Source organism: Hypanus sabinus, chromosome 2, assembly GCF_030144855.1.
Source record: "Hypanus sabinus isolate sHypSab1 chromosome 2, sHypSab1.hap1, whole genome shotgun sequence".
NCBI classification, from domain to species: Eukaryota; Metazoa; Chordata; class Chondrichthyes; order Myliobatiformes; family Dasyatidae; genus Hypanus; species Hypanus sabinus.
This window is the reverse complement of record NC_082707.1, coordinates 52,501,715-52,526,738: the sequence shown is the minus strand read 5'-3', so window position 1 is coordinate 52,526,738 and position 25,024 is coordinate 52,501,715. Positions and strand designations below refer to the sequence as shown.

The following is a 25,024-nucleotide window of genomic DNA, read 5'->3' as shown; positions in this document are numbered from 1 at the left end:
CGTCCTCTCTCTCGACCCCCTCGCGCCGATCTGCCCAAAAGCCCGTCAACAAAAGCTTACAGACTCAGAAGAAAGAACATTAATCCCCATTTGGTTTACAAAGGAATACCATTCTCATTATCAGTAAATTAGCATTCCTGCGAGTTAACAAAAAGAAGAAACCCTCTTTACATACACTAACTTCCCTCAAGGTCCTAGGGAATATCCTGTCAGGACTGGAAGACTTATCCACTTTTATATCCCTTAAAAGCACCAGGACTTCCTCTTCTTTAATCATCATAGTTTCCATAACTTCCCTACATGTTTCCCTTACCTTACACAATTCAATATCCTTCTCCTTAGTGGATACTGAAGAAAAGAAATTGTTCAAAATCTCCCCCATCTCTTTTGGCTCTGCACGTAGCTGTCCATTCTGATTCTCTAAGGGACCAATTTTATCCCTCACTTTCCTTTTGCTATTAATATAACTGTAGAAACCCTTTGGATTTATTTTCACCTTACTTGCCAAAACAACTTCATATCTTCTTTTAGCTGTTCTAAATTCTTTTTTAAGATTCTTTTTACATTCTTTACATTCCTCAAGCACCTCATTTACTCTATGCTGCCTATATTTATTGTAGAGATCTCTCTTTTCCCAAACCAGGTTTCCAATATCCCTTGAAAACCATGGCTCTCTCAAACTTTTAACCTTTCCTTTCAACCTAACAGGAACATAAAGATTCTGTACTCTCAAAATTTCACCTTTAAGTGACCTCCAATTCTCTATTGCATCCTTCCCATAAAACAAGTTGTCCCAATCCACTTCTAAATCCTTTCGCATCTCTGCAAAGCTAGCCTTTCTCCAATCAAAAATCTCTACCCTGGGTCCAGTCCTATTGAATGGTGAAAGGCCTTGATAGAGTGGATGTGGAAACGATCAGTACAAGCACCTATGTCAGGATGCTGTTTGTTGACTATAGTCCAGCATTTAACACCATCATTTCCACAGTCCTGATCGATAAGCTACAGAACATGGGCCTCTGTAACTCCCTCTGCAATTGGATCCTTGATTCCAAACTGGAAGACTATAATCTGTGCAGATAGGTAACAATATGTCCTCCTCATGACAATCAACACTGATGCACCTTAGGAGTGTGTGCTTAGCCCATTGCTCTACTCCCTCTATACTCATGACTGTGTGGGTAGGCATAGCTCAAATACCATCTATAAATTTGCTGATGATGCAACCATTGTTGGCAGAATCCCAGATGGAGATGAGAGGGCTTACAGGAGCGAGATATACCAGCTAGTTGGGTAGTGTTGCAGCAACAACCTTGCACTCATCGCCAGTAAGACCAAAGAGCTGATTGCGGACTTCAGAAAGGATATGATGAGGGAAAACAAACCATCCCTCAGAGGGATCAGAAGTGGAAAGAGTGAGCAACTTCAAGTTTCTGGATGTCAATATCTCTGAGGATCAAACCTGGCAACATATCAATGCAGCTGTAAAGAAGGCAAAACAGTGGCTATATTTCATTAGGAGTTTGAGAAAATTTGGCTTTTCACCTAAAACACTCTAAAACATCTATGGATGTACCACGGAGAGGATTCTGACAGGTTGCATCACTGTCTGGTATGGGTAGGGGTGGGGCTACTGCACAGGACCGAAAGAAGCTACAAAAAGTTGTAAAATTAGTCAGCTCCATCTTGGGTACTCACTTCTGTAGTATTCAAGACATTTTCAAGGAGCAGTGCCTCAGAAAAGTGACGTCCATTATTAAGGATCCCCATCACCACAAGGAGGTACAGGAGCCTACAGGCACACACTTAGTGATTCAGGAACAGCTTCTTCCCCTCTGCCATCCGATTCCTAAATGGACATTGAACCCATGAACACCACCTCACTACCATTATATTACTTCTGTTTTGCACTATTTTTAATCTATTTAACATACACATGCATGCATCCTGTAATTGATTATATATATTTTTTTCTTTCTATATTATCATGTATTGCATTGAACTGCTGCTGCTAAGTTAACAAATTTCATGACACATGCCGGTGATAAAAAACCTGATTCTGATTCTGATGTTTCCTAAGGTGGGGGAGTCTAAGACCAGAGGACACGGCCTCAGAATAGAAGGGTGTCCTTTTAGATGGAGATGAGGAAGAATTTCTTTGGCCAGAGAGTGGTGAATCTGTGGAATTCTTTGTCACAAGCAGCTGTGGAGGCCAGATATTTATGTATATTTAAGGCAAAGGTTGTTAGATTCTTGTTTGGTCAGGACATGATAGGATATGGTGGTGGGTAGGGTGTAGGCAGAAATCAGGAGATTGGAGCTGAGAGGAAAATTGAATCAGACATGAGGAAATGGTGGAGCAGACTCAATGGGCCAAATGGCCTAATTCTGCTCCTATATCTTATGGTCTTAAATTAACTAAAATTGGGGGAAATGGGTCTCCCTGCTTTGCTCCCCTTAATAAAGGGATGAGTACAGTACTGCCACCGCTATTCTCAATATGAGTGCCAGAATCTGTATATAAATCTGTGATCATTCAGGTTTCTTGCTTTGCAGTTGCCTGTAAGCAAATAAATCTCAAGGTTGTATAATTTATACCTTTTGATTATAAATGTGCCTTGAATCCTTTGATGAGGTCCACAAAATGGGCATCTTCCCAATCTGCCCTAAATCTTTAACAACAATCTTATGGCCAATAGAGTCAAAAGCCTGAGATAAATCAATAAAAAAAAGTTGAAAGGTAGTATTAAACAGAAACATTCATACTAAGAACTCCCCAGTTTCCAAGAAAGTATGCAAGGATTTCTGGTTTCTTGTCCCCAAAGCCAATCTTTAGACTTAAGTTACATATTGTTTTATTACATAAATCCTCCAATAGATATTATAAAACCTTTTAGCTTTTGTATTGGAGGCTTCTGGAAGTAAGAACCTCCAGATATCCTGAGGGGGAAGAGAATAAGGAGGAGATAAGGGAAAAGAAGCTTCACTGTCATCAAAGCTAGACCCGAAAAGGATTACTGGAGAGCACAAGTGAAGCTAGAGGAAACACTTTACTGGATGTCGTGTAGTATTCTAGCTCTTCAGTAGAGGACTGGAAGAGGACCATGAAACACCATAATTCAGATGAACAGCTAGCCTGAAAGGTTATTCATCATGCTTAGTAGGAGAGAGATGCCTAATTTCTCCTTGGTCATATGCTTCTTGTAAAGTCTGGAACACATTAACTCGAGTATGCAGCTGGTGAAAATCCAGAAAGCAGCAAACACTCAGTTCCATATTGATCTTTCAACCAATATTACCTGTTCAAATCTCTGGACTGAGACTTGAAATCACAAACTTTTGACAAATAGGGTATTTTCTAACATGAACTATCCCCATTTAGATTTTTGAATAAAGTTATCTTTGCCTGATCAAATTTAACACAAATTCATTAATCATATCTCAAGATTCAAGATTGTTCAATGTCATTCTCAATGCACAAATGTAAAGAAAAACAAACTAATTATTACGCCAGATCAAATGCAGCACAAAAAAAAACACAATAAGATAAAGAGCACAATAATAAAAAATGAAATAAATATAAATACATAAGATATCTTATATACATAGATTGACTGTATGTCTATTAAGTGACACTAAGCACAGGAGTGTCTGTACATAAGAGGACTCTGACAGGAAATAATAGAATAGTGGTAGTCCGGAGCGTGGAGGGGTGGTTTCGAGGGTGGAAGTGTTGATCAGCCTTAATGCACATGAAAGTAACTATTTTTGAGTTTGGTGTTCCTAGCGTGGATGCTACGTCGCTTCTTCCCTAATGGAAGTGGGACAAGCAGGCTTTGAACAGGGAGGGTGGAATTCTTGATGATATTACTGCCCCTTTTCTAGCATCTTTTTTTGCATGTACAGTCTGTCCTTGATGATAGGTAGACCAGTGCAGGTGACCTACCCCTTGTAGAGCCGTCCTGTCCGCTTGGTGCAGCTTCTGCTACTGAGGCATCTCTAGAAAGAGATGTGTGTGGACATGCATAGTCCAGCTCTCTTCAGCCTCCTCAGAAAGTAGCGGCATTGGTAAGCTTTCCTGATTGTGGACGGTGTGTTCTGGGACCACGAGAGGTTGTGTTAGACATGCACTCCCAGGAGTTTGAAACTGCTTGCAGTTTCCACTGCTGCGCCGCTGATGTAAAGAAGGGTGTAAGTGGTGCAAGTTCTCATGAAATCAATAACCATCTCCTTTGTCTTGTTGACGTTGAGGAAGAGGCTATTTGTCTGTACCTTCTCCCTGTAGGCCATCTCATCGCTGCTGATGATGTGCCCTGCCACTGTCGTCTCATCAGTGAACTTGACAGTGTGATTATTCGGGTGCTTGGCCGTGCAGTCATGTGTGATTTGACTGCACAGAAATGGGCTCAGCGCACAACCCCCGTGGAAAATGATGGGGGGAGAGGAGTGGTTATGCACTCTGATTATCTGACATCTGTTGGTTAGGAAGTCTAACACCCAATTGCAGCATTGCTATATTTAAACCGAGGAGTAGGATTTTGTCCACCATGGGACTATAGTGTTGAATGCCAAACTGAAATCCATAAACAGTATTCTGACATAAATGTCCTCGTTTTCTAGGTGTGTCATGGCCAGGTGCATCTCAGAAGTTAAGACATCTGTCGTAGAACATAAAATAGGACACTCATGAACCTACCATATCTGTACTGACCATGAAGCCAATCCAAACTAATCCCATTTCCTTCCACATGGTCCATATCCTCTCCATCCCCAGTTAAATGCCTCTTGGACGTTGCTATTGAATCTGCTTCCACCACTTCCCTTGATAATGCATTCGTAGCACCTACCACTCTTGGTGTAAAAAACTTACCCTCACAAATCTTTAAGCATCCCCCCCCCTCACCTTAAAGCTATGGTCTCTAATATTTCATATTTCAACTCTGCAAAAACAATTGTGACCTTCCACCCTACCTGTACTTCTCATAATTTTATAAACTTCGATCAGGTCACTGATGCTCCAGAGAGTACAATCTAAGTTTATCCAGTCTCTCCTGATGGCTACTACTCTCTAATCCAGGCAACATTCTGCTGAACCTTCTGCATCTCCTCCACTGCCTGTACATCCTTCTCAAAATGTTGTGGCCAGAACCATATACAATATGTCATATCTGACCATTTTACAGAACTACAACATGGCCTCCCAACATTTTATTCTACCCCCCAACTAACAGGGGCAAGTATGCACTTTTCCTTGTGTATCACCAAGTCAATTTGTGTTACCACTTTCAGTGAGCTGCTCACTTCTGAATTAAGATGGATCTGTATATCAATATTCCTGCGTCCTATTCTTTACTATATACTTTTGTCTTGCATTTGATCTCCCAAAGTGCCAAATCTCATGCTTGTCCAGATTAACTCCATCTTCAAGTCATTTACAAATTTGCTAGTTAGTCCACCTTAAATTTATCCAAATCATAATGGAGATCACATCACTGAGTCCTGATGAAGGGTCTCGGCCCGAAACGTTGACTGCTCGTTTCCACGGATGCCGCCCCACCTGCTGAGCTCCTCCAGCGTGTTGTGCGTTTTGCTTGGACCCCAGCATCTGCAGTGTATTTTGTGTTTACATATACCTTAATCTTCTGGATCAGCCTACCATGATGGACTTTGTTGCAAGCTTTACTAAAGTTCATGTATACAACATTCACTGCATTTTTGCCACCTCCCGAAACAAGTTCATAAGACATGACCTACCCTGCCTTATCCCTATGTTTATGCTCTTCCAGATATGAGCAGATCCTACTTTTGAGAATATTCTACAATAATTTTCCTATCACTGTTGTAAGAACAACGAGCCTGTAATGTTCATTGTTCATCAGATTATTAAAATGGGCTATTCTCCAGTTCTCTTAGACTTTACCCATGACTAAAGAAATTTGCTTGCATTAGGATTATTTCCTCGGCGCTCTTCCTATTGAAATGTTTGCCTAAATGTCTCAACGTCAGTAACTGAACTGTCCCCTCCAGCACCTGGCTCCTCATTATCCTCTTTCCTGATCTATTGCAAACCCATCAGCCACCAGCCACTGTATTCTTACACCACCTGCCCAACACATCCCTCCTCACCTGGTTCCACTTAGTGCTGCCAGCCCCTACCTCAGCCCTCCCTTTCAACTCTTTGTACCAGCTCTCTCCCCTCTACACTCTTAGTAATTGATCCAAAATGTCAGCTATCCTTTTCCCTCCACAGATCCTGCTTGACCTGCTGATCCCCTCCAGCACTCTGCTTCTTGCTGTTTCTGGAGTACACTTATTTTTGAATTTCTCTTTCCTTATCAATTCTTTAGTTCTCCTTTGTTGAATTTTGTAATTTTCTCAATCCTCATAATTCTACCTGGCAACCTTTTCTAATTTTAATGCTTAAAACCATTAAATGTGCATGAAAAAGAGATATATATTTGTTCAAAGCTATGAACTTACACTATACACATTATGTATAATTTATCTACTATAATAATTTTAATACATTTCCCAATTTTCTAGAGCTGGCTCATGCTTCATTCTTTAGAAGTTTGTATTGATTAGATTTAAGACATAAGTTTAATTAACTCACTTTCAATAATACAGGTTTAAGATTATTTTCATTTTCAGGGTTGAAAATAAGCAATCATGCGTCTGGAAGATTTTAAAAGTAAATTGTCATTGTGAAAGATTTCACCAAGCCAAATGTAGCAGGAAAAGTTTTTGGAAGATATTTTTGTCCAACAATGCCCTCTCCTGCTTAATCTGCAGAACTGCAACAGTCTGACAAGGAGGATTCTACCAGCTGCATCTGCGTGGGGGGGGGGGGGTGGGGGGGGAAGTGATCTGTGGTGGAAAGATCTTGTAAACTTCTTGAAGGAAAAGAATTTGGAATCAGTGATTTTGGTACAATCTTGTTTACCCAACTTCAAAACTGCAGATGATGAAACTGATCCAAACCTGGAAAATGTAGAAACATTCAACAGTTTCTGTAGCTTTTGTGGAAACAATACAAAATTAACATGGTCATCAAATTGAAAGATCAACTCCATTTCTCCACAAATGCTTCTTGCTTTATTCAAAATAGAAACATACAACATAAGAGCATAGAAAACCTACAGCACAATACAAGCCCTTTGGCCCACAAAGCTGTGCCGAACATGTCCTTACCTGAGAAATTACCTAGGGTTACCCACAGCCCTCTATTTTTCTGAGCTCCATGTACCTGTCTCTTAAAAGACCCTATCGTATCTGCTACCACCACCGTCGCCGGCAGTCCATTCCACACAGTCACCACTCTCTGCGTAAAAAACTTACCTCTGACATCTCTTCTGTACCTGCTTCCAAGCACCTTAAACCTGTGCCCTCTCATTAGCCATTTCAGCCCCAGGATAAAGCCTCTGACTATCCACATGATCAATGCCTTTCATTATCTTATACGCTGCTGTCAGATCACCTCTCATCCTCTGTCGCTCCAAGGAGAAAAGGCTGTTCTCTCAACCTATTCTCATAAGGCATGCTCCCCAATCCAGGCAACCGACATCCATGCACAATATGACCCATCTACAACCACTCTTTGCCTTCTGTGGGCAAGCCAGTTCTGGATCTACAAAGCAAGGTTCCCTTGGATCCCATGTCTCCTTACTTTCTCAATAAGCCTTACATGGAGTACCTTATCAAATACCTTGCTGAAATCCATATACACTACATCTGCTGCTCTACTTTCATCAATGTGTTTAGTCACATCCTCAAAAAATTCAGTCAGGCTCATAGGGCATGACCTGCCCTTGACAAAGCCATGCTGACTATTCCTAATCATATTATACCTCTCCAAATGTTCATAAATCCTGCCTCTCAGGATCTCCTCCATCAACTTACCAACCACTGAAGTAAGACTCACTGGTCTATAATTTCCTGGGCTATCTCTACTTCCTTTCTTGAATAAGGGAACAACATCCGCACCCTCCAATCCTCCGGTGCCTCTCCCGTCCCCATTGATGATGCGGAGATCATTGTCAGAGGCTCAGCAATCTCCTCCCTCCCCTCCCACAGTAGCCTGCGGCACATCTCATCCAGTCCAGATGACTCATCCAACTTGATGCTTTCCAAAGGCTCCTGCACATCCTGTTTCTTTAATATCTACATGCTCAAGCTGTATTTCCAACATTTTCTGTGATTTTGTTTAGAATGCTGAGCTTCAAATAATAAAGTACTTAACGAGTATCCATTCTCAGCATTGTTTACCTGAAAAACTCACACAAAACACTGGAGGAACTCAGCAGGTCAGGCAGCATTGATGGAGAGGGATAAACAGTTGTTTCAGACCAAGACCCTTCATAATAACTGGAATAGAAGGGGCGGGGGGAGAAGCCAGAATAAAAAGGTGGGGATGGGGAAGGGGAACAACTTGGCAAGTGAATAGGTGGCATCAAGTGAGGGGGGGAAAGATAGGGGAGGGAGGTGAAGTTAGAAGCTGGGAGGTGATAGGTGGATAAAGTCAAATGCTGACGAAGAAGGAATATGATTGAAGAGGAAAGTGGACCATGGAGAAAGGGGAAGGAGGAGGGGCATAGGTCACGATGCTGATGGACTCCCAGGTGTAGTGACACCTCACCTTGGAGGATTGTTTGTGGCCCTGAATGATGGTGAAGGAGGAGGTGTAGGGGTATGTATAGCACTTGTCCCAGTTGCAGGAGTAAGTTCCAGGAGAGAGATCAGTGGGAAGAAACGAGTGGACAGGGGAGTCAAAGAAGGAAGAAGCCAGAAAAGAACATTGGAGGAGGGGTGGGGAAGGAAAACAAGTAGAGGGCAATCCCTGGGGAGGGCTGAAAGATGTTCCTCCAGCACTTTATGAAGTGCTGTCGTTGGAGAGGGTCCAGAGGAGATTCACAAGAGTGATTGTGGGAATGAAAGGATTAACGTATGAGGAGCATTTGATGGATTTGGGCCTGTATTCGTTGGAGTTTAGAAAAATGAGGGGGAATCTCATTAAAACCTATTTAATATTGAAAGGCTTAGATAGAGTAGATATGGAGAATATCCAGTAGTTGGGGGAATCTAGGACCAGAGGGCAGAGACTCAGAATAGAAGGACATCTTTAGAAGAGAGGTGAGGAGAAATTTATTTAGCAAAAGTGTGGTGAATCTGTGGAATTCATTGCAAAAATGGCTGTGGAGGACAAATCTTTGGGTATCTTTGAAGTGGAGGTTGATGGGTTCTTGATTAGTAAGGGTACCAAAGGTTACAAGGAGAAGGCAGGAGAATGAGGTGAGAGGGATAATGAATCAGCCATAATGGAACGGTGGAGCAGATTTGATGGACCAAATGGCTAAATTTTGCTTCTATGTCTTATGATCTCTGAGTTGACAGCATATGGAGAATCTTTATATCGTTTATCTGGTTTTCTGTGCTATTTTGGAGAAATACAAATCAAACTAAATTATGGGCAAAGCAGAAGGCATTAAAATATGTTATAAGACCATAAGACAAAGAAGCAGAATTAAGCCATCTGGCCTATCGAGTCTGCTCCACCATTCAATCATGGCTGATTCTTTTTTTTCTTCTTCTCCTCAACCCAAGTTCCCTGTCTTCTTCCCATAATCTTTGATGCCATCTCCAATCAAGAACCTATCAATCTCTGCCTTAAATACATCCAATGACCTGGCCTCCACAGCTGGAAGTGTCAACAAATTCCACAAATTCACCGTCCTCTGGCTAAATAAATTTCTCCACATCTCTATTTTGAATGGACACCCCTCTATCCTGAGGCTGTGCCCCTTGTCCTAGACCAGGGGTCAGCAACCTTTACCACTGAAAGAGCCACTTGGACCCGTTTCCCACAGAAAAGAAAACACTGGGAGCCGCAAAACCCGTTTGACATTTAAAATGAAATAACACTGCATACAACGTTTTTTTTTGCCTTTATGCTATGTATAAACAAACTATAATGTGTTGCATTTATGAAATTGATGAACTCCTGCAGAGAAAACGAAATTACATTTCTGCATGCAACAAAAACATTTTGAACTCCGAAAAAAAGATGTTGGGTTGAAAGTTACTTTTAAGTAAAATATTCAATGTCTATTTGAGTCCTTCTTGTATTTATGAAAAACGCCGAACTTAAATTTTCCGCCAGCAGCAAACCAAAAATAACGTCAGCCAGCTGTCATCCTGAAAAATGAAAGGACTATTTCACTGAACTATGAAAAAATATGAATATAAGTAAAATAATAGGCAATTAAAATATTTATCATACTTGGTTAATGGGATTTCTGCTCCTGGACCTCAGCGCACAGCGTCTGCACATCAGGGCTGTATGATGTCATCTTCATCTTTACACAGGATCGCAAGCTGTCATCTGTGAGGTTTTCAATATCACTCCATTTGTGTTTCTGAGCAAGAACGGCCTTCTGACGGGCAACATCTTCAAGGTCTGCTGTCAAGCGTCTAAACTTGGACACCCATATGTCTTTGTCGGCTATGTCGGCCAGTTCCATCTCAAGATCAGGTTGACTCACACCTGCCAATGCAGTCGTATTCAGTAGGGAAGGATCGATGCTTAAGGGAGTGACCGGGAAGGATAATGTGTTTTTTTCCTCTCTGAACTCACAGAAGCGTTTCCCAAACGATGTTTGCATTGCGATGATTGCAGAATGTAAATACTCCGAAATTATCATGTCGTGACCTTGTTTGAACTCTCTCAAATTGGGGAAGTGAGACAAAGTGCCTTTCTGTAAATCTCTGGCAAGCACTGTCAACTTGCGCTCGAATGCCAAAACATCCTCCAACATGTGCAGGGCTGTACGTCCTTTCCCCTGAAGAGCTGTGTTCAGCGTGTTCAGGTGCGCTGTCATGTCTACCATGAAGTGTAGCTTTTCCAGCCACTCTGGCTGTTCCAGCTCAGGAAAGGTGAGCCCTTTGCTGCCCAGGAAAGTTTTCACTTCTTCCAGACACGCGACAAAGCGTTTCAGCACCTTCCGTCTGGACAGCCAGCGATAAAAACACGTTGTAGCGGTGTCAGTAAACTGCAGTCAAAGATAGCTTTATTCGAACTAAACAGCCTTGCTTTTAAGCCTCCCTCAACCCAGCCCCCATGGACGCAGATGCTGCAAAAGACGCGTACTCACAAACCCCCGTAGGCTATCTCCCTTAGCCGGAATGCCGGCTAATTGTGAGCCGTTTCGGATGTGGCAGGAAATGTACAAGATCACCATAATTACATTTCAAAAGCTAACAAACTAACATAAAATACATTTTAATTAAATACTGACCAATTATTTCCCAAAGCCACAGGGAGCCGCAGCACAGAGGTGAAAGAGCCACAAATGGCTCGGGAGCCGCAGGTTGCCGACCCCCGTCCTAGACTCTCCCATCAGTGGAAACATCTTTTCCACATTTACGCTTTCTAGGCCTTTCGATATTCAAAAGGTTTCAATGAGATCCCCCTTCATCCTTCTAAATTCCAGCAAGTACTGACCCAGAGCCATCAAATGTTCCTTGTATGATAGCCCTTTCATTCTGGAATCATCCTTGTGAACCTCCTCTGGACCCTCTCCAAGCACATCTTTTCTAAGATGAGGGACCCAAAACTGTTCACAATACTTGAGGCAAGGCCTCAACAGTGCCTTGTAAAGCCTCAGTATCACACCCTGCTCTTGTATTCTAGACCTCTTGAAATGAATGCCAACATGGCAGTTGTCATCCTCACCACTGACTCAACCTGCAAGTTAACCTTTAAGTGTTCTGCACAAGGACTCCCAAGCCCCTTTGCATCTCAGATTTTTGGATTTTCTCCCCGTTTAGAAAATAGTCTGCAGATTTATTTCTATTACCAAAGTGCATCACCATGCATTTTCCAACATCATATTTCATTTGCCATTTTCTTGCCCATTCTCCTAATCTGTCTAAGTCCTTCTGCATCCTACCTGTTTCTTCAACACTACTTGCCCCTCCACCAATCTTTGTATCATCTGCAAACTTGACAACAAAATCATCCATTCCATCATCTAAATCGTTTATATACAGCATAAAAAGAAATGGTCCTAACACTGACCCCTACGGAACACCACTAGTCACTGGCAGCCAACCAGACAAGGATCCTTTTATTCCCATTCACTGCCTTCTTCCAATCAGCCAATGCTCTAACCACGTTTGTAACTTTCCTGTAATATCATGAACTCTTAACTTGGTAAGCAGCCTCATGTATGGCAACTTGTCGAAGCCCTTCTGAAAGTACAAACAAACAACATCCACTGCATCCCCTTTATCTATCCTACTTGTGATCTCCTCAAAGAATTCCAATAGGTTTGTCAGGCAAGATTTTCCCTTAAGGAAACCATGCTGACTTTGTACTATCTTGTCCTGTCATGAAGTAATCCACTGTCTCATCCTTAACAATTGAGTCTAACATCTTCCCAACTGCTAAGGTCAGTCTAAATGGTCTATAATTTCCTTTCTGCTGCCTTCCTCCTTTCTTAAAGGGTGGAGTGATATTTGCAATTTTCCAGTCCTCTGGCACCATGCTAGAGTCCAATGAATTTTGAAAGATAATTTTTAATGCCGCCACAATCTTTATAATGTAACCTCTTTCAGAACCCTGGGGTGCAGTTCATCTAGTCTGGATGACTTACGTACTTCTCCTTTGTAATGGTGACTGCACCCATTTCTTTTCCTTCACACACTACAATATCAGGCACACTGCTAATGTCTTGCACAGTGAAGACCGATGCAAAATACTCATTTAGTTCATTAGCCATCTCCTTCACTGTTATTATTTCTCGTTCCTCATTTTCTAGTGGTCCTATATCCACTCGCATCTCTCTTTTATTTTTCACAGACCTGAAAAAGCTTTAACTATCCACTTTGCTATTATTTGCTAGCTTGCTTTCAGATTTCATCCTTTCCCTTCTAATGATTCTTTTAGTTGCTCTCTGTAGGTTTTTAAATACTTCCCAATCCACATCTTCCCGCCAATTTTTGCTTTGTTGGTATGCTCTCTCTTTTGTTTTTACATTAGCTTTGACTTCCCTTGTCAGCCATGGTTATACTATTTTGTTATTTGAGCATTTCCTCATTTTTGAAATACACATTTCCTGCACCTTCCTAATTTTTCTCAGAAATGCACACCATTGCTGCTCTGCTGACATCCCTGCCAGCAGCTCTTTCCAATTTACTTTAGCCAGCTCCCGTCTCATACCACTGTAATTTCCCTTACTCCACTGAAATACTGCTACATCAGGCTTTACTTTCTCCCTATCAAATTTCAAGTTGAATTCAATCATATTGTGATTACTGGTTCCTAAGTGTTCATTTATCTTAAGCTCTCTAATCACCTTCGGTTCATTACATAACACCCAATCCAGTATAGGCTGATCCCCTTGTAGGCTCAAAGACAAACTGCTCTAAAAAGCCATCTCTTAGGCATTTAACAAACTCACTCTCTTGAGATCCATTACCAACCTGATTTTCCCAATCGACCTGCAAGTTAAAATCTCCCATGACTATGAGAGACACTACTTCCTACAAAGCGAAACCCAGTAGCATGAATGGCATCAATGTTTCACTATCAGATGAACTAATGCCTTCTATGCCCGCTTTGAAAGGGAAAATATAACTACAGCTGTGAAGATCCCTGCTGCACCTGGTGACCCTGTGTCTCAGAGGCCAATGTTAGGCTGTCTTTAAAGAGGGTGAACCACTGCAAGGCAGAAGGTCCCAATGGAGTACCTGGAAAGATTCTTAAAGACTTGTGCTAACCGACTGGTGGAGGTATTCAAGGACATTTTTAACCTCTCACTGCTACAGGTGGAAGTTCCCACTTGCTTCAAAAGGCAACAATTACAACAGTGCCTAAGAAGAATAATGTGAGCTGCCTTTACAACTATCGCCCGGTAGCAGTCACATCTACAGTGATGAAATGCTTTGGGAGCTTGGTCGTGACTAGACTGAACTCTTGCCTCAGCAAGGACCTGGACCCATTGCAATAGGTCAACAGCAGTTACAACCTCAATGGCTCTTCACTCGGCCTTTGACCAGCTGGACAATACAAACACCCATGTCAGGTTGCTAGTCATCGACTATAGCTCAATATTTAACACCATCCTGATTGAGAAGTTACAAAACCTGGGCCTCTGCATCTCCCTCTGCAACTGGATCCTCGACTTCCTAACCGGAGGACCACAATCTGTGTGGATTGGTGATGATATCTCCTCCTCGCTGACAGTCAACACTGGCATACCTTAGGGATGTGTGCTTAGCCCACAGCTCTACTCTCTTTATACCCAATGAATACGTGGCTAGACATAGCTCAAATGCCATCTATAAATTTGCTGATGATACAACCATTGTTGGTAGAATCTCAGATGGAGATGAGAGGGTGTACAGGAGTGAGATATGCCAACTAGTGGGGTGGTGCCACAGCAACAACCTGGCATCAGTAAGATAAAAGAGCTGATTGTGGACTTCAGGAAGGGTAAGACAAAGGAACACATACGAATCCTCATAGAGGGATCAGAAGTGGATAGAGTGAACAGTTTCAAGTTCCTGGGTGTCAACATCTCTGAGGATCTAACCTGGTACCAACATATCGATGTAGTTATAAAGATGGCAAGACAGTGATTACACTTCATTAGGATTTTGAAGAGATTTGGCATGTCAACAAATGCACTCAAAGACTTCTATAGATATACCATGAAGAGCATTCTGACAGGCTGCATCACTGTCTGGTATGGGGGGGGGGGGGTGGGGGGAGGTGCTACTACACAAGTCCGAAAGAAGCTGCAGAGGTTTGAAAATTTAGACGGCTCCATCTTGGGTACTAGTCTACAAAGTACCCAGGACATCTTCAAGGAGCAGCTTCTCAGAAAGGCAGTGTCCATTATTAAGAACCTCCAACATCCAGGACATACCCTTTTAGAAACAAAGAAAACCTACAGCACAGTACAGGTCCTTTGGCCCACAAAGTTGTGCCGAACATGTCCCTACCTTAGAAATTACTAGGCTTACCTATAGCCCTCTATTTTACTAAGCTCCATGTACCTATCTAATAAAGTCTCTTAAAAGACTCTATCATATCCACCTCCACCAGCATTGCCGGTAGCCCATTCCACGTACTCACCACTCTCTGAGTGAAAAACTTACCCCTGACATCTCCTCTGTACCTACTCCCCAGCACCTTAAACCTATGTCCTCTTGTGGCAACCATTTCAGCCCTGGGAAAAAGCCTCTGACTATCCACACAATCAATGCCTCTTCTTATCTTGAACACCTCTATCAGGTCACCTCTCATCCTCCGTCGCTCCAAGAAGACCGAGTTCACTATGCCTATTCTCATAAGGCATGCTCCCCAATCCAGGCAACATTCTTTTAAATCTCCTCTGCACCCTTTCCATGGCTTCCACATTCTTCCTGTAGTGAGGCAACCAGAATTGAGCACAGTACTTCTAGTGGGGTCTGACCTGGGTTTTCTCACTGTTAGCATCAGATAGGAGGTACAGAAGCCTGAAGGCACACACTCAGCGATTCAGGAGCAGCTTCTTCCCCTCTGCCATCCGATCTGCTCTGGGTCCAATAATTCAAAGCAATTACAAAGACAGCATGACAGTGGCTATATTTCATTAGGGGTTTGAGGAGAGTTAGTATATCACCAAGTTTCTACAGATGTACAGTGGAGAGCTTTCTAACCAGTTGCATCACCATCTGGTATGGCAGGGCCACTACACAGGATCGGAAAATGCTGCAGAAAGTTGAAAACTCAGTCAGCTCCAACATGGGCACTAGTCTCCCCAGCTTCCAGGACACCTTCAAAAGGCAATGCCTCAGAAAGGCAGCATCCATCACTAAGGATTCCTATCAGCCAGGACATGACTGCTTTTCATTGCTCTCATCAAGGTGGTGGTATGGGAGCCTAAGATACAGACTCAACATTTTAGGAACAGCTTCGTCTCCTCTGCCATCAGATTTCTGAATTGTCAATTAACCCATATACACTACCTCACTAGTTTTTTCTTTGTTTGCTCTCTTTCTGCATGACTTGTTTTATCTTTTATGTATATATTCTTAGTGTAATTGGTAGTTTATTTATCATGTATTACACTACGCTACTGTCACAAAGCAACAAATTTTGTGACTTATGCCAATGTGTAGATGTTCTATATGTATACCGTGGAGAGCATTCTGACAGGCTGCATCACCGTCTGGTATAGGAGGGGGTACTGCACAGGACCAAAAGGGGGTTGCAAATCTAGTTGGCTCCATCTTGGGTACTAGCTTACTAAGTACCCAGGACAACTTCAAGGAACAGTCTCAGAAAGGCAGCATCCATTATTAAGGACCTTCAACACCCAGGACCTTGCCCTTTTCTCACTGTTACCATCAGGCAGGAGGTACAGAAGCCTGAAGACACACACTCAGCAATTCAGGAACAGATTCTTCTCCTCTGCCATCCGATTCCAAGATGGACATTGAACCTGTGAACACTAGCTCAATTTTTTTATATTATTGTTTTTGCACAATTTTTAATCTATTCAATATACATATTTTGTAATTGATTTACTTTTTTATTTTTTTTCCTCTTCTTCTACATTATGTATTGCATTGAACCTTTGCTGCTAAGTTAACAAATTTCATGACATATGCTGGTGATAATAAACCCAATCCTGATTTTACGACTCAAGTACAAAAGTAAATAGTTCTATGCTACTGCCGCCGTAGGGAGTGCAGTAGTCTCATGGTCTGGGGGTGGAAGCCATTTCCCATCCTAGCAGTCCTTGACTGAATGCGACAGTACCTCCTGCTTGATGGTAGGAATCCTTGCCAATGGTGAGAGCCCTGTGTACTCAGTGCTCCTGATAAATATCTCAGATTGGTGTAATAAAGACCCACCTCATCCTCTCAGCAGTTCTTGCAATCATTTGTAGGGTCTTGCAATTCCTGTACCAGATAGTGATGCAACTGGTCAGGATACTCTCAATGATGTTCCTGTAAAAATTGGTTAGAATGGGAGGTGCAGAGGGAGCTTCTCTCACTGCAATCTCTTCAGGAAGTGGAGACACTGCTGTACTTTCTCAACTAAAGAGGTGTTGCTAAGGGACCAGGTGAGATTGTTATGTGAACTCCCTGCAACTTGGTGCTCCTAACTCTCTACGTATGAGCCGTGTATGTGCAGTGAGGACTGGTCAGCTACAATTTCTAAAGACTACAATCATTGTTTTAGTCTTATTCACATTGAGACTCAAATTGTACCCGCACCATTTCCTGGTGCTCAGGCATGTTGAAGCTACAGAAATGGCAGGGAGGCTTTGTTAAAATTGTATGTTTACAAGATCAGTTGCTCCAGAACACGAATAGAGTGTTGAGTCAAGATTTCATTAGGATACTAGGTTGATGCCAGGATTGAAAAACTGCAGCTATAAGAAAATTAGAGAAGCTAAATGGATTTTACTGGACCAGAGGAGGCTGAGAACAGACTTAATATGTAAATCTTTAAGGAATATTGGGATGGATATTTTACAGATTTACTTGTTAGAAGGCAAGAAAGCACACTATAATATTTTGAGGAAGGAAAAGATAATGAATCACTTTTGCTTTTTGTTATTATTATCAAACAGAAGAACAAAGAGAGCAGTGAACAAAAAAATTAGAATTATTTTATTCCACAAATTTACAGAAAGAACATGCATACAGTTGTGCAAAATAAAAGACAAAGGTACTTTCAGGTTATGCATCCTTGCAGACAAATGATCCTCATATTAAATAATCCATTATAATTTATCATATTTATACTCTGAAATTAAAAAGTTATATTTTAATCATTTCATCATGTCAGCAAAATACTAGTACTGTTAAATTTATGCACATTATATGTGAAAGTCTATAACTATTCCTCTTAAATTGAGAGATGAAGTATTAAAAATAGGGGCCTGAAGTGAATCTACATTTGCAATGGAAGTGTCATCCAACAGATTGTACCATTGGCTAAAATTAAGATACCAAGCAAGTACAATCATGCAGCAGTCATGGTCTGAGCCATAAATTTATAAATGCACTTGTTTAATATCAACACCTATAATGTAAACCTGAATAGCTCAATCTGAATAGCTTTTATATCATAGATGCAAAACAGATAGTCATCTTTCACATTAAATTCAGCACAGAGAAAAATATAACAATGAGCATAATGATAGAAAAATTCAGTACAATTTTACATCCATAAAATATTATAAAAAATAAACTATAGTTTGATAAAGAATATTCATCAAATGCTAGCTTTTAATAGAAAGATCCCTTGGCTGTTCTTAAAGATAGTCATGTCAGCCAAGTGAAAAGAGATGCGAGTTTATAGACAAACAACTAGTATGGAAACCATGAAAGTAATCCTTTTCCACCACTTAAATGGAACATATATAGTATACTATGTGCAAATGTACTCCTCAACTCAATGCCTTTCCAGTTGTATAAATTTTTACTATTTTCTATAATGCAATGTACATACTTGTTATTAATAAAAGCTCCAACAAAAAAAGGACAAGATGCTTATCTAATATCTTGAAAAGGTTTTATACATCAAATTCAAAAGTTCATTTTGATCAATTTGCAAAACAACATTTAATGTTTCCACAATTTTGAGCTTTTTAAATTATTCTTCTATGGGCTATATTTTTAAAATTTTGGAAATGTGAAACAACTTTAAAAGGAGAATATCACCATTTAGGAATGTTATTTCGAGTCACAACAGTAACAGCACCACCAACATCCATTCATTTTTTTGTTGTTGACTACTTACACCGTTCATGCTGTCAATGCCAATGGAACCCTATTGTGAGGGAGCTCACTGAAATAGTCTGTTTATATGTATGCCCAGCATTTCATACAGAAATACAGAAAAGCTTCAACATTTGCTGATTCATTACATCACATCATCAAGCCCATTAACTCCTCCAGGTCACTATCTGAAATAAAGGCATTTTGAACTTAAATGAACATTATCCTGTTATGCTATTTTTCAATCTTAGGATTATTCTCCAGAGAGCCTGATGGTGACATTCTCTTTGTAAAGACAGTCAACAATAAAAGGAATGATCAAAGTTGAACATTTATTAAAATATCATCATCTTCTGGACTGACTTCAGAAGATACCTACATGTTACAAAATAAAAAATAAATATATTAAAAGAGACTAAATTAAAATAACATTAAATTACAAAAAGGAACATTTTGCTGGAAAATTGTACGAGGTAAACAAATATTAAATCACTCAAAAACTTCCAAATAATTTGTAAAAGCATTGTATGACCAGTTGCACACTCCCTTTAAGGGGCAAAAGTTAATAATAAAACAATTAATGGATGTCTTCTATACAGAGAAAAATAATATTAAGCAAGCACAAAATACACATTGACATTATACAACAAAATATTGTACAATTAAAATGGCCTCAATAATTTCTTTAAGATTTAACATTTTGTATTGATATTGTGAATGTATCTTGACAATTATAAGCATTCTTCTAAAGTTATAAGATGTATGTACTTTCAAACCTTCATATATATCCAAGGTTTTCCATTTCATTGCGATATCGCTGTTCTGACACTTTACACTTATGTAATTTGCTTTCAAGGTGCAACCGAAATTCTGGTTCTTCACTGGCTCCAATATTACACATAGAACAATAGAACTGTCCACTTGGTGTTACACACATTGCTAGGTCACGTGGAATCCGTTGCCGGGAACGTGGATTAAAATAAGGACCTATGTAAAGGTGAAATTTTAAAGGGTATATATAAAGATGATTACCATTTTAATGGCAGTAATTTTATTTATTTGTAAAATGCATTGAGGGAAAATACATAAAACTTGAGGATATAATGTTCATTTCTCTGACAATGTTTCAAGGTGCAACTAAAATTCTGGTTCTTCACTGGCTCCATTATTACACATAGATCAATAGAACTGTCCACTTGGTGTTACACACACTGCTAGGTCATGTGGAATCCGCTGCCGGGAACGTGGATGTCATCCTGCCTACAACTTTTTAATGACTTTTTATTTACAAACAGTTTCAAAATACTTCATATTCAACATCATTCAAACCTGGACTTGAAACTTGCTCCTTTTATAGTGATCTCCTCTCTTTTTGAAACTATTTCACATTCCTTACAGCCAGCTGTAAATCCTCTTGTGGAATGCCACTGACTGCTAACTTTGATTCTCCTACTTTGTTTTCCTTCTCCTTATTTTACTTCTATCATATGTTTTAAACATTTATTTTTGGCTGAAGATTTTAAGACATGTATTTGTCTCGATAGCTTAACCAGATTTAAAAATTCCTTCATGTAACATAGAAAAGCACAGGACTGGAAAAGGCCTTTTGACACACAATGTTGTGCTGAATTAATTAAAGTGGTAATCAAATGCCCAGCTAAACTAATCCCTTCTGCCTACACAATGTCCATATCTTTCCATTTTCTGCATGCTCATGAGCCTATATAGGAGCCTCTTGAAAGACCACTTCAGACAAAACATTCCAGGCACATTCTACTCTCCGGGTAAAAACATGTCCTCTCAACTTAAATGCAAGTCATTTCAACCATGGGATTAAGATACTGATAACCTATGCCTCTCATAATCTCTTTATTTCTGTTTTTGATCATTAGCTACTCACCAGTCTTCTGGGACCTTGTCTGTTGCTAGAGAGGACACAATGATATTGGTCAAGGCTCCATTAATCTCATCTCTTGCTTTTCTCAATAACCTGGGTATATCCCATCAGGTCCTGCAGACTTATCCAACTTAATGTTCTTTAAGAAACCCAACACTACCTCCTCCCTTATCTCAAAAAGCCCTATCAAATTAGCACACTCCACACTGATCTCCCATCCTCAATGTCCTCCTCCTTGGGAAAGTACTCACTTAGAACCTTACCTATACTCACGATCACATTCCCTCCTTTATCAATGAGTGGTCCCACCTGCTCTCCAGTAATCCTCTTGCTCTAAAAAAGCCTTGGAATTCTACTTAATCCTACTTGTCAAGACCTTTTCATGGCCTCTCTTGGTGTTCCTAATTTCCTTCTTGAGTTCTTTTATGGCTTCTTTGTATCTGATCCCACCACCTCCTCTGGCAGGATGTTCTAACCATGTGCCATGTTACTCTACTTCCCCCTCACATCCCGATTAAGAAGGCTAAGTATTTTACATGCAGAATTTGGTAAAAAAAAAGTTCTCCTATCATCCTATAAAACTCATTTCATCTTTGCACATTATTGTGTTGTAAATATTTAATAATGTTGATGACAGAAAATATCGCATACCTAGGGTATTTTGAACTCCATGTGGATTGCGAAGATTTGGCACCACTTTAAATGCATTCCCTTCTTTCCTTTGCCTCCTCTTTGTGAGCTCTGTTGCTTCTCTGCAGAATCAAATTCTTTGTTATTCATACATTTTATGACCATATGATTTGTTAAACTGTTCTATAGCATTTTTAGTTATTTTGTTCCACAATTGCTCAAAATATTTAGAAAGTATATAGCATTATGCCATCACCTGAATGTTTCCTTTTTCAGTAATTTGTTTCACTATTTTGTATTTTTATTTTATTTCACACAAATATACAGATCAAGAACAGGATTAAGCCTCTTGGCCTGTCAAGCCTGCTCCACATTTGATTAAGATCATATTGGATCTGATTATGACCTCAACATACAGATTTACCCCGTAACCTTCCACCCTCATTTCTTAACTACCTCTGTGCCAAAACATTTCAAAGGCCTTTAAAGAGTAAAGTTCCAAAGCTTCACAATGCTGGAGAGAAAAAAGATCATCTAAAATATGTATCTAAAATAGATTGTCCTCATTTTTAAACAAGGACCCCTAGTTCAAGATTCTTCCACAAAAGTGATCATCTTTTCCTATCCATTCCAGCAAGATTCCCTAGGTTTTGATATACTTCTATTAAGATTCCATATAAAGTCCAGTAGATACAACCTGGTCAATCAGCCTTTTCTTGTAAAACAGCTTACAAATATATTCAACTTGTCAGTTATCAGATTGGATAACTGAGGCAAATACAGTACAGGATTTTTGTAACATGCACTGAATGGAAGACAGTTGAAATTTGGAAGATTCTGCCAAGTAATTTGTCAATTATATGAATATTTTATGCAATGCACATTATAGATACTACTAATTCAACCAGAGGTAAGAGAATAATCCAAGGAATTATGAGTTTTTTTGGAGTATCATAGAATGACATTAGAACAAATAGCCTCGTTTTCTTTCTGTAACATATAAAACAACTAAATATATTGTCATAAAAAATATAGTCATTGACAGACTATATGACAAAAAATATTTCAGTAGTAATTTGTTTCAAATTTGCAATGGAGTCAGTCAGCCTTCACTCCATGACTAGTGACCACACCATTTGATTCTGCCCTCACCAGGACAAATGATTAAGGATACTCATGCTGAGATTAGAAAAAGCAGCACAGTTAGAAAATGAAACGTGGCACCTTCTTTAAATGAAACTGAGGTAACCAATGAGTAAGATTTTCAAAGCTTTGGAAACATTACATCCATTTTCAAAATGTTTCTCAACCTGGGAAGCTTGCCATGGATTATTACAATACAAAGACTTTGATTGATTTGGCAGATGCAAGAATCCATGAGAAGCTGTGATTTCATTCAAGAGACCCATGTATAAAAATATCAAGGCTGATAATCTAATGTACTAAGGAGTGCTGGATTTTTAGAGCAGATTTCATGCAGATGAAATTTAATATCCACATAAGAGTGCAAAAGGGGCCTTGGTTAAAAGGATGAAACTTTATTCAATTATCTTTCTCAGAGTTATTCTTAATGTTCTGGCCTTATCTCTCAATGATTGTCACTAAAAACAAATTATCTTGTTACAATTACATAGACGACTGCAGGAGCTTTCTCTGAATATTATACATCTTATTTTCCATCATGATACCACTTGAGATTCCAAATGCTTGATCCCAGATTCATGGATTTTGCAATTTGTAAAGGAGGAAATGTTTAATAACATTTTTGAAGCTCCATACCTAACGGAATTTATGATAAGAGTTTATTTCATATATAAATTGTGTGAAAAATTTGGATGCGTGTACTACTTTTTCTGATAATGTGGGTTTAAAAAGGTTATTTAGTAACATATAAACATACTGAGATCTGCTTTTTTAAATTTCCTACTTAATGGATATATTACTTTGATGTTCTATCTGAAAAGTGACATTTCAATACTATAGCATTCTTGAAATGAAAATTGTAATGAAACTTTACACTAGATTATGTTCAAAATACTAGTGAAAGTGTTCAACTTGCAAACTTCTGACCCATAAAGGGTCAAACTGAGATCACATATTTTTATTTGTCAGTTATACAACTGACAAAATCTTGATATATTTAATCATAAAACACATTCCTGATATACAGTATTTTAAAGGCACAACATTATATAATTGACAACTTCATGCATAAACTTCCTACATACAACAACCACCAGTCAGTGACATTTAGATCTTAATTTTACCTTTTCCATTAAGAATATGTGCCTATTATACATGCTAACAGATAAATGCCATTCCTTACACTTACAATAGTTTTGGAAAAAAAACAGGACAACTTAACATCCAAAACCTCTCGGGTGCTTTTGACAATTAATTTTGGACTGATGTACCATGAACTTTGGTTACTATTTCATCTAAACTATAAAGAGTGTGTTGGTGTACACCATCACAGAAATGGTGGTTCCATGCAGAAAAATGAAGAATTAAGATGGGAGATCACATTCAGGGAATACTCTTTCACTTGCTCTTAGTATACAAATTTGAATACCACAGAACATAATAAGAATTCAAATTACATCATTTTATAAAACAAGATTAATAAATTGCTGGTATTACTTCAGATATTTGATATCATCAGATCTACAAAATACATTTTAAAATGAGAATAAAGTCAACTTTGAAGTTACAATTAAAAATGGTTCTATTATGGAATTGTTAATGGAAATTAAGCAATTGCAAAAATTAACATAAAACACCATTAACTAGGGATGATTATATCCAACACTCTTAACAAAATTGACAAGATACTAGAAGATCCATTTTATGTTCTGGACCTACAGTTGCTGTATATATATAAAAAAATATATTCATGTTTAATAAATAATCAATGAATGTTTAACTACATTCTTTATTCTTCAAATGTAGTTTATCCACCATGTACCTTAGGATATGCCTTTTTCTGTAAAAGTAGGCAAAAATCAGTAAAATAATGCTTCTGGGATAAGTCTTATACTCAAAGAAATCTTGTGTTAAACATTTGACCTTCTTTCAGTTTTCTAAAACATAAAAGTCTTGGTAACAGTCTGATACCAGTTCTGAAGGTTGACTAAACTAAGGGCATTGTTATTGCATCTTTCTCTGAGTTACAAAGTTACACTGTAACACATACACTCAGTGGCCACTTTATTTGGTATATCTGCTTGCTAGTGCAAATATCTAATCAGCTAATCATGTGGCAGCAACTCTATGCATAAAAGCATGCAGACATGGTTAAGCGGTTCAGTTGTTGTACAGACCAAACTGCAGAATGAGGAAGAAATGTGATCTAAAGTGATTTTGACCGTGGAACAATTGTTGATATCAGACAAGGTGTTTTGAGTATCTCAGAAATAGCTGATCTCCTGGGATTGTCACGCACAACAGTTTGCAGAATTTACAGAAAATGGTGCAGGAAAAAAAATCATATCCAGTGAGCAGCAGTTCTGTGGGGAAAATGCCCTGTTATCGAGAGAGGTCAGAGGAGAATGGCCAGACAGGCTCAAGCTGACAGGAAGGCGACAGTAATTCAAATAACTGTTACAACAGTGGTGTGCAGAAGAGAAGACGTTGGGAGGGGAAGAGAGAGGGTCACTCTGTCTCTTCCCCCCATTGCCCCAGGTTTCAAGAGAGCATCTTCTCTTCTGCACACCACTG

At 39.5% G+C, this 25,024-nt stretch overlaps 1 protein-coding gene across 4 annotated transcripts in view; it reads right to left on the bottom strand.

Annotated features, from left to right (window-relative positions):
• Positions 1-2,690: 2,690 nt before the first annotated feature.
• The window catches only part of zmat3 (zinc finger, matrin-type 3), a 117,959-nt gene continuing 95,625 nt past the window's right edge, over positions 2,691-25,024 (bottom strand). For 2 of the 4 annotated variants that reach the window (XM_059946003.1, XM_059946027.1), the window contains exons 5-6: positions 21,329-21,429; positions 17,645-19,767 (exon numbers count right to left, since the gene is read on the bottom strand). In XM_059946003.1, coding sequence (XP_059801986.1) covers positions 19,559-19,767; positions 21,329-21,429 — 310 coding nt within the window. In that variant the 3' untranslated portion in view covers positions 17,645-19,558. Of the gene's footprint in view, positions 2,710-17,644; positions 19,768-21,328; positions 21,430-25,024 lie in introns of those variants that run through there. The other 2 variants (XM_059946017.1, XM_059946012.1) reach the window with 2 other exon arrangements.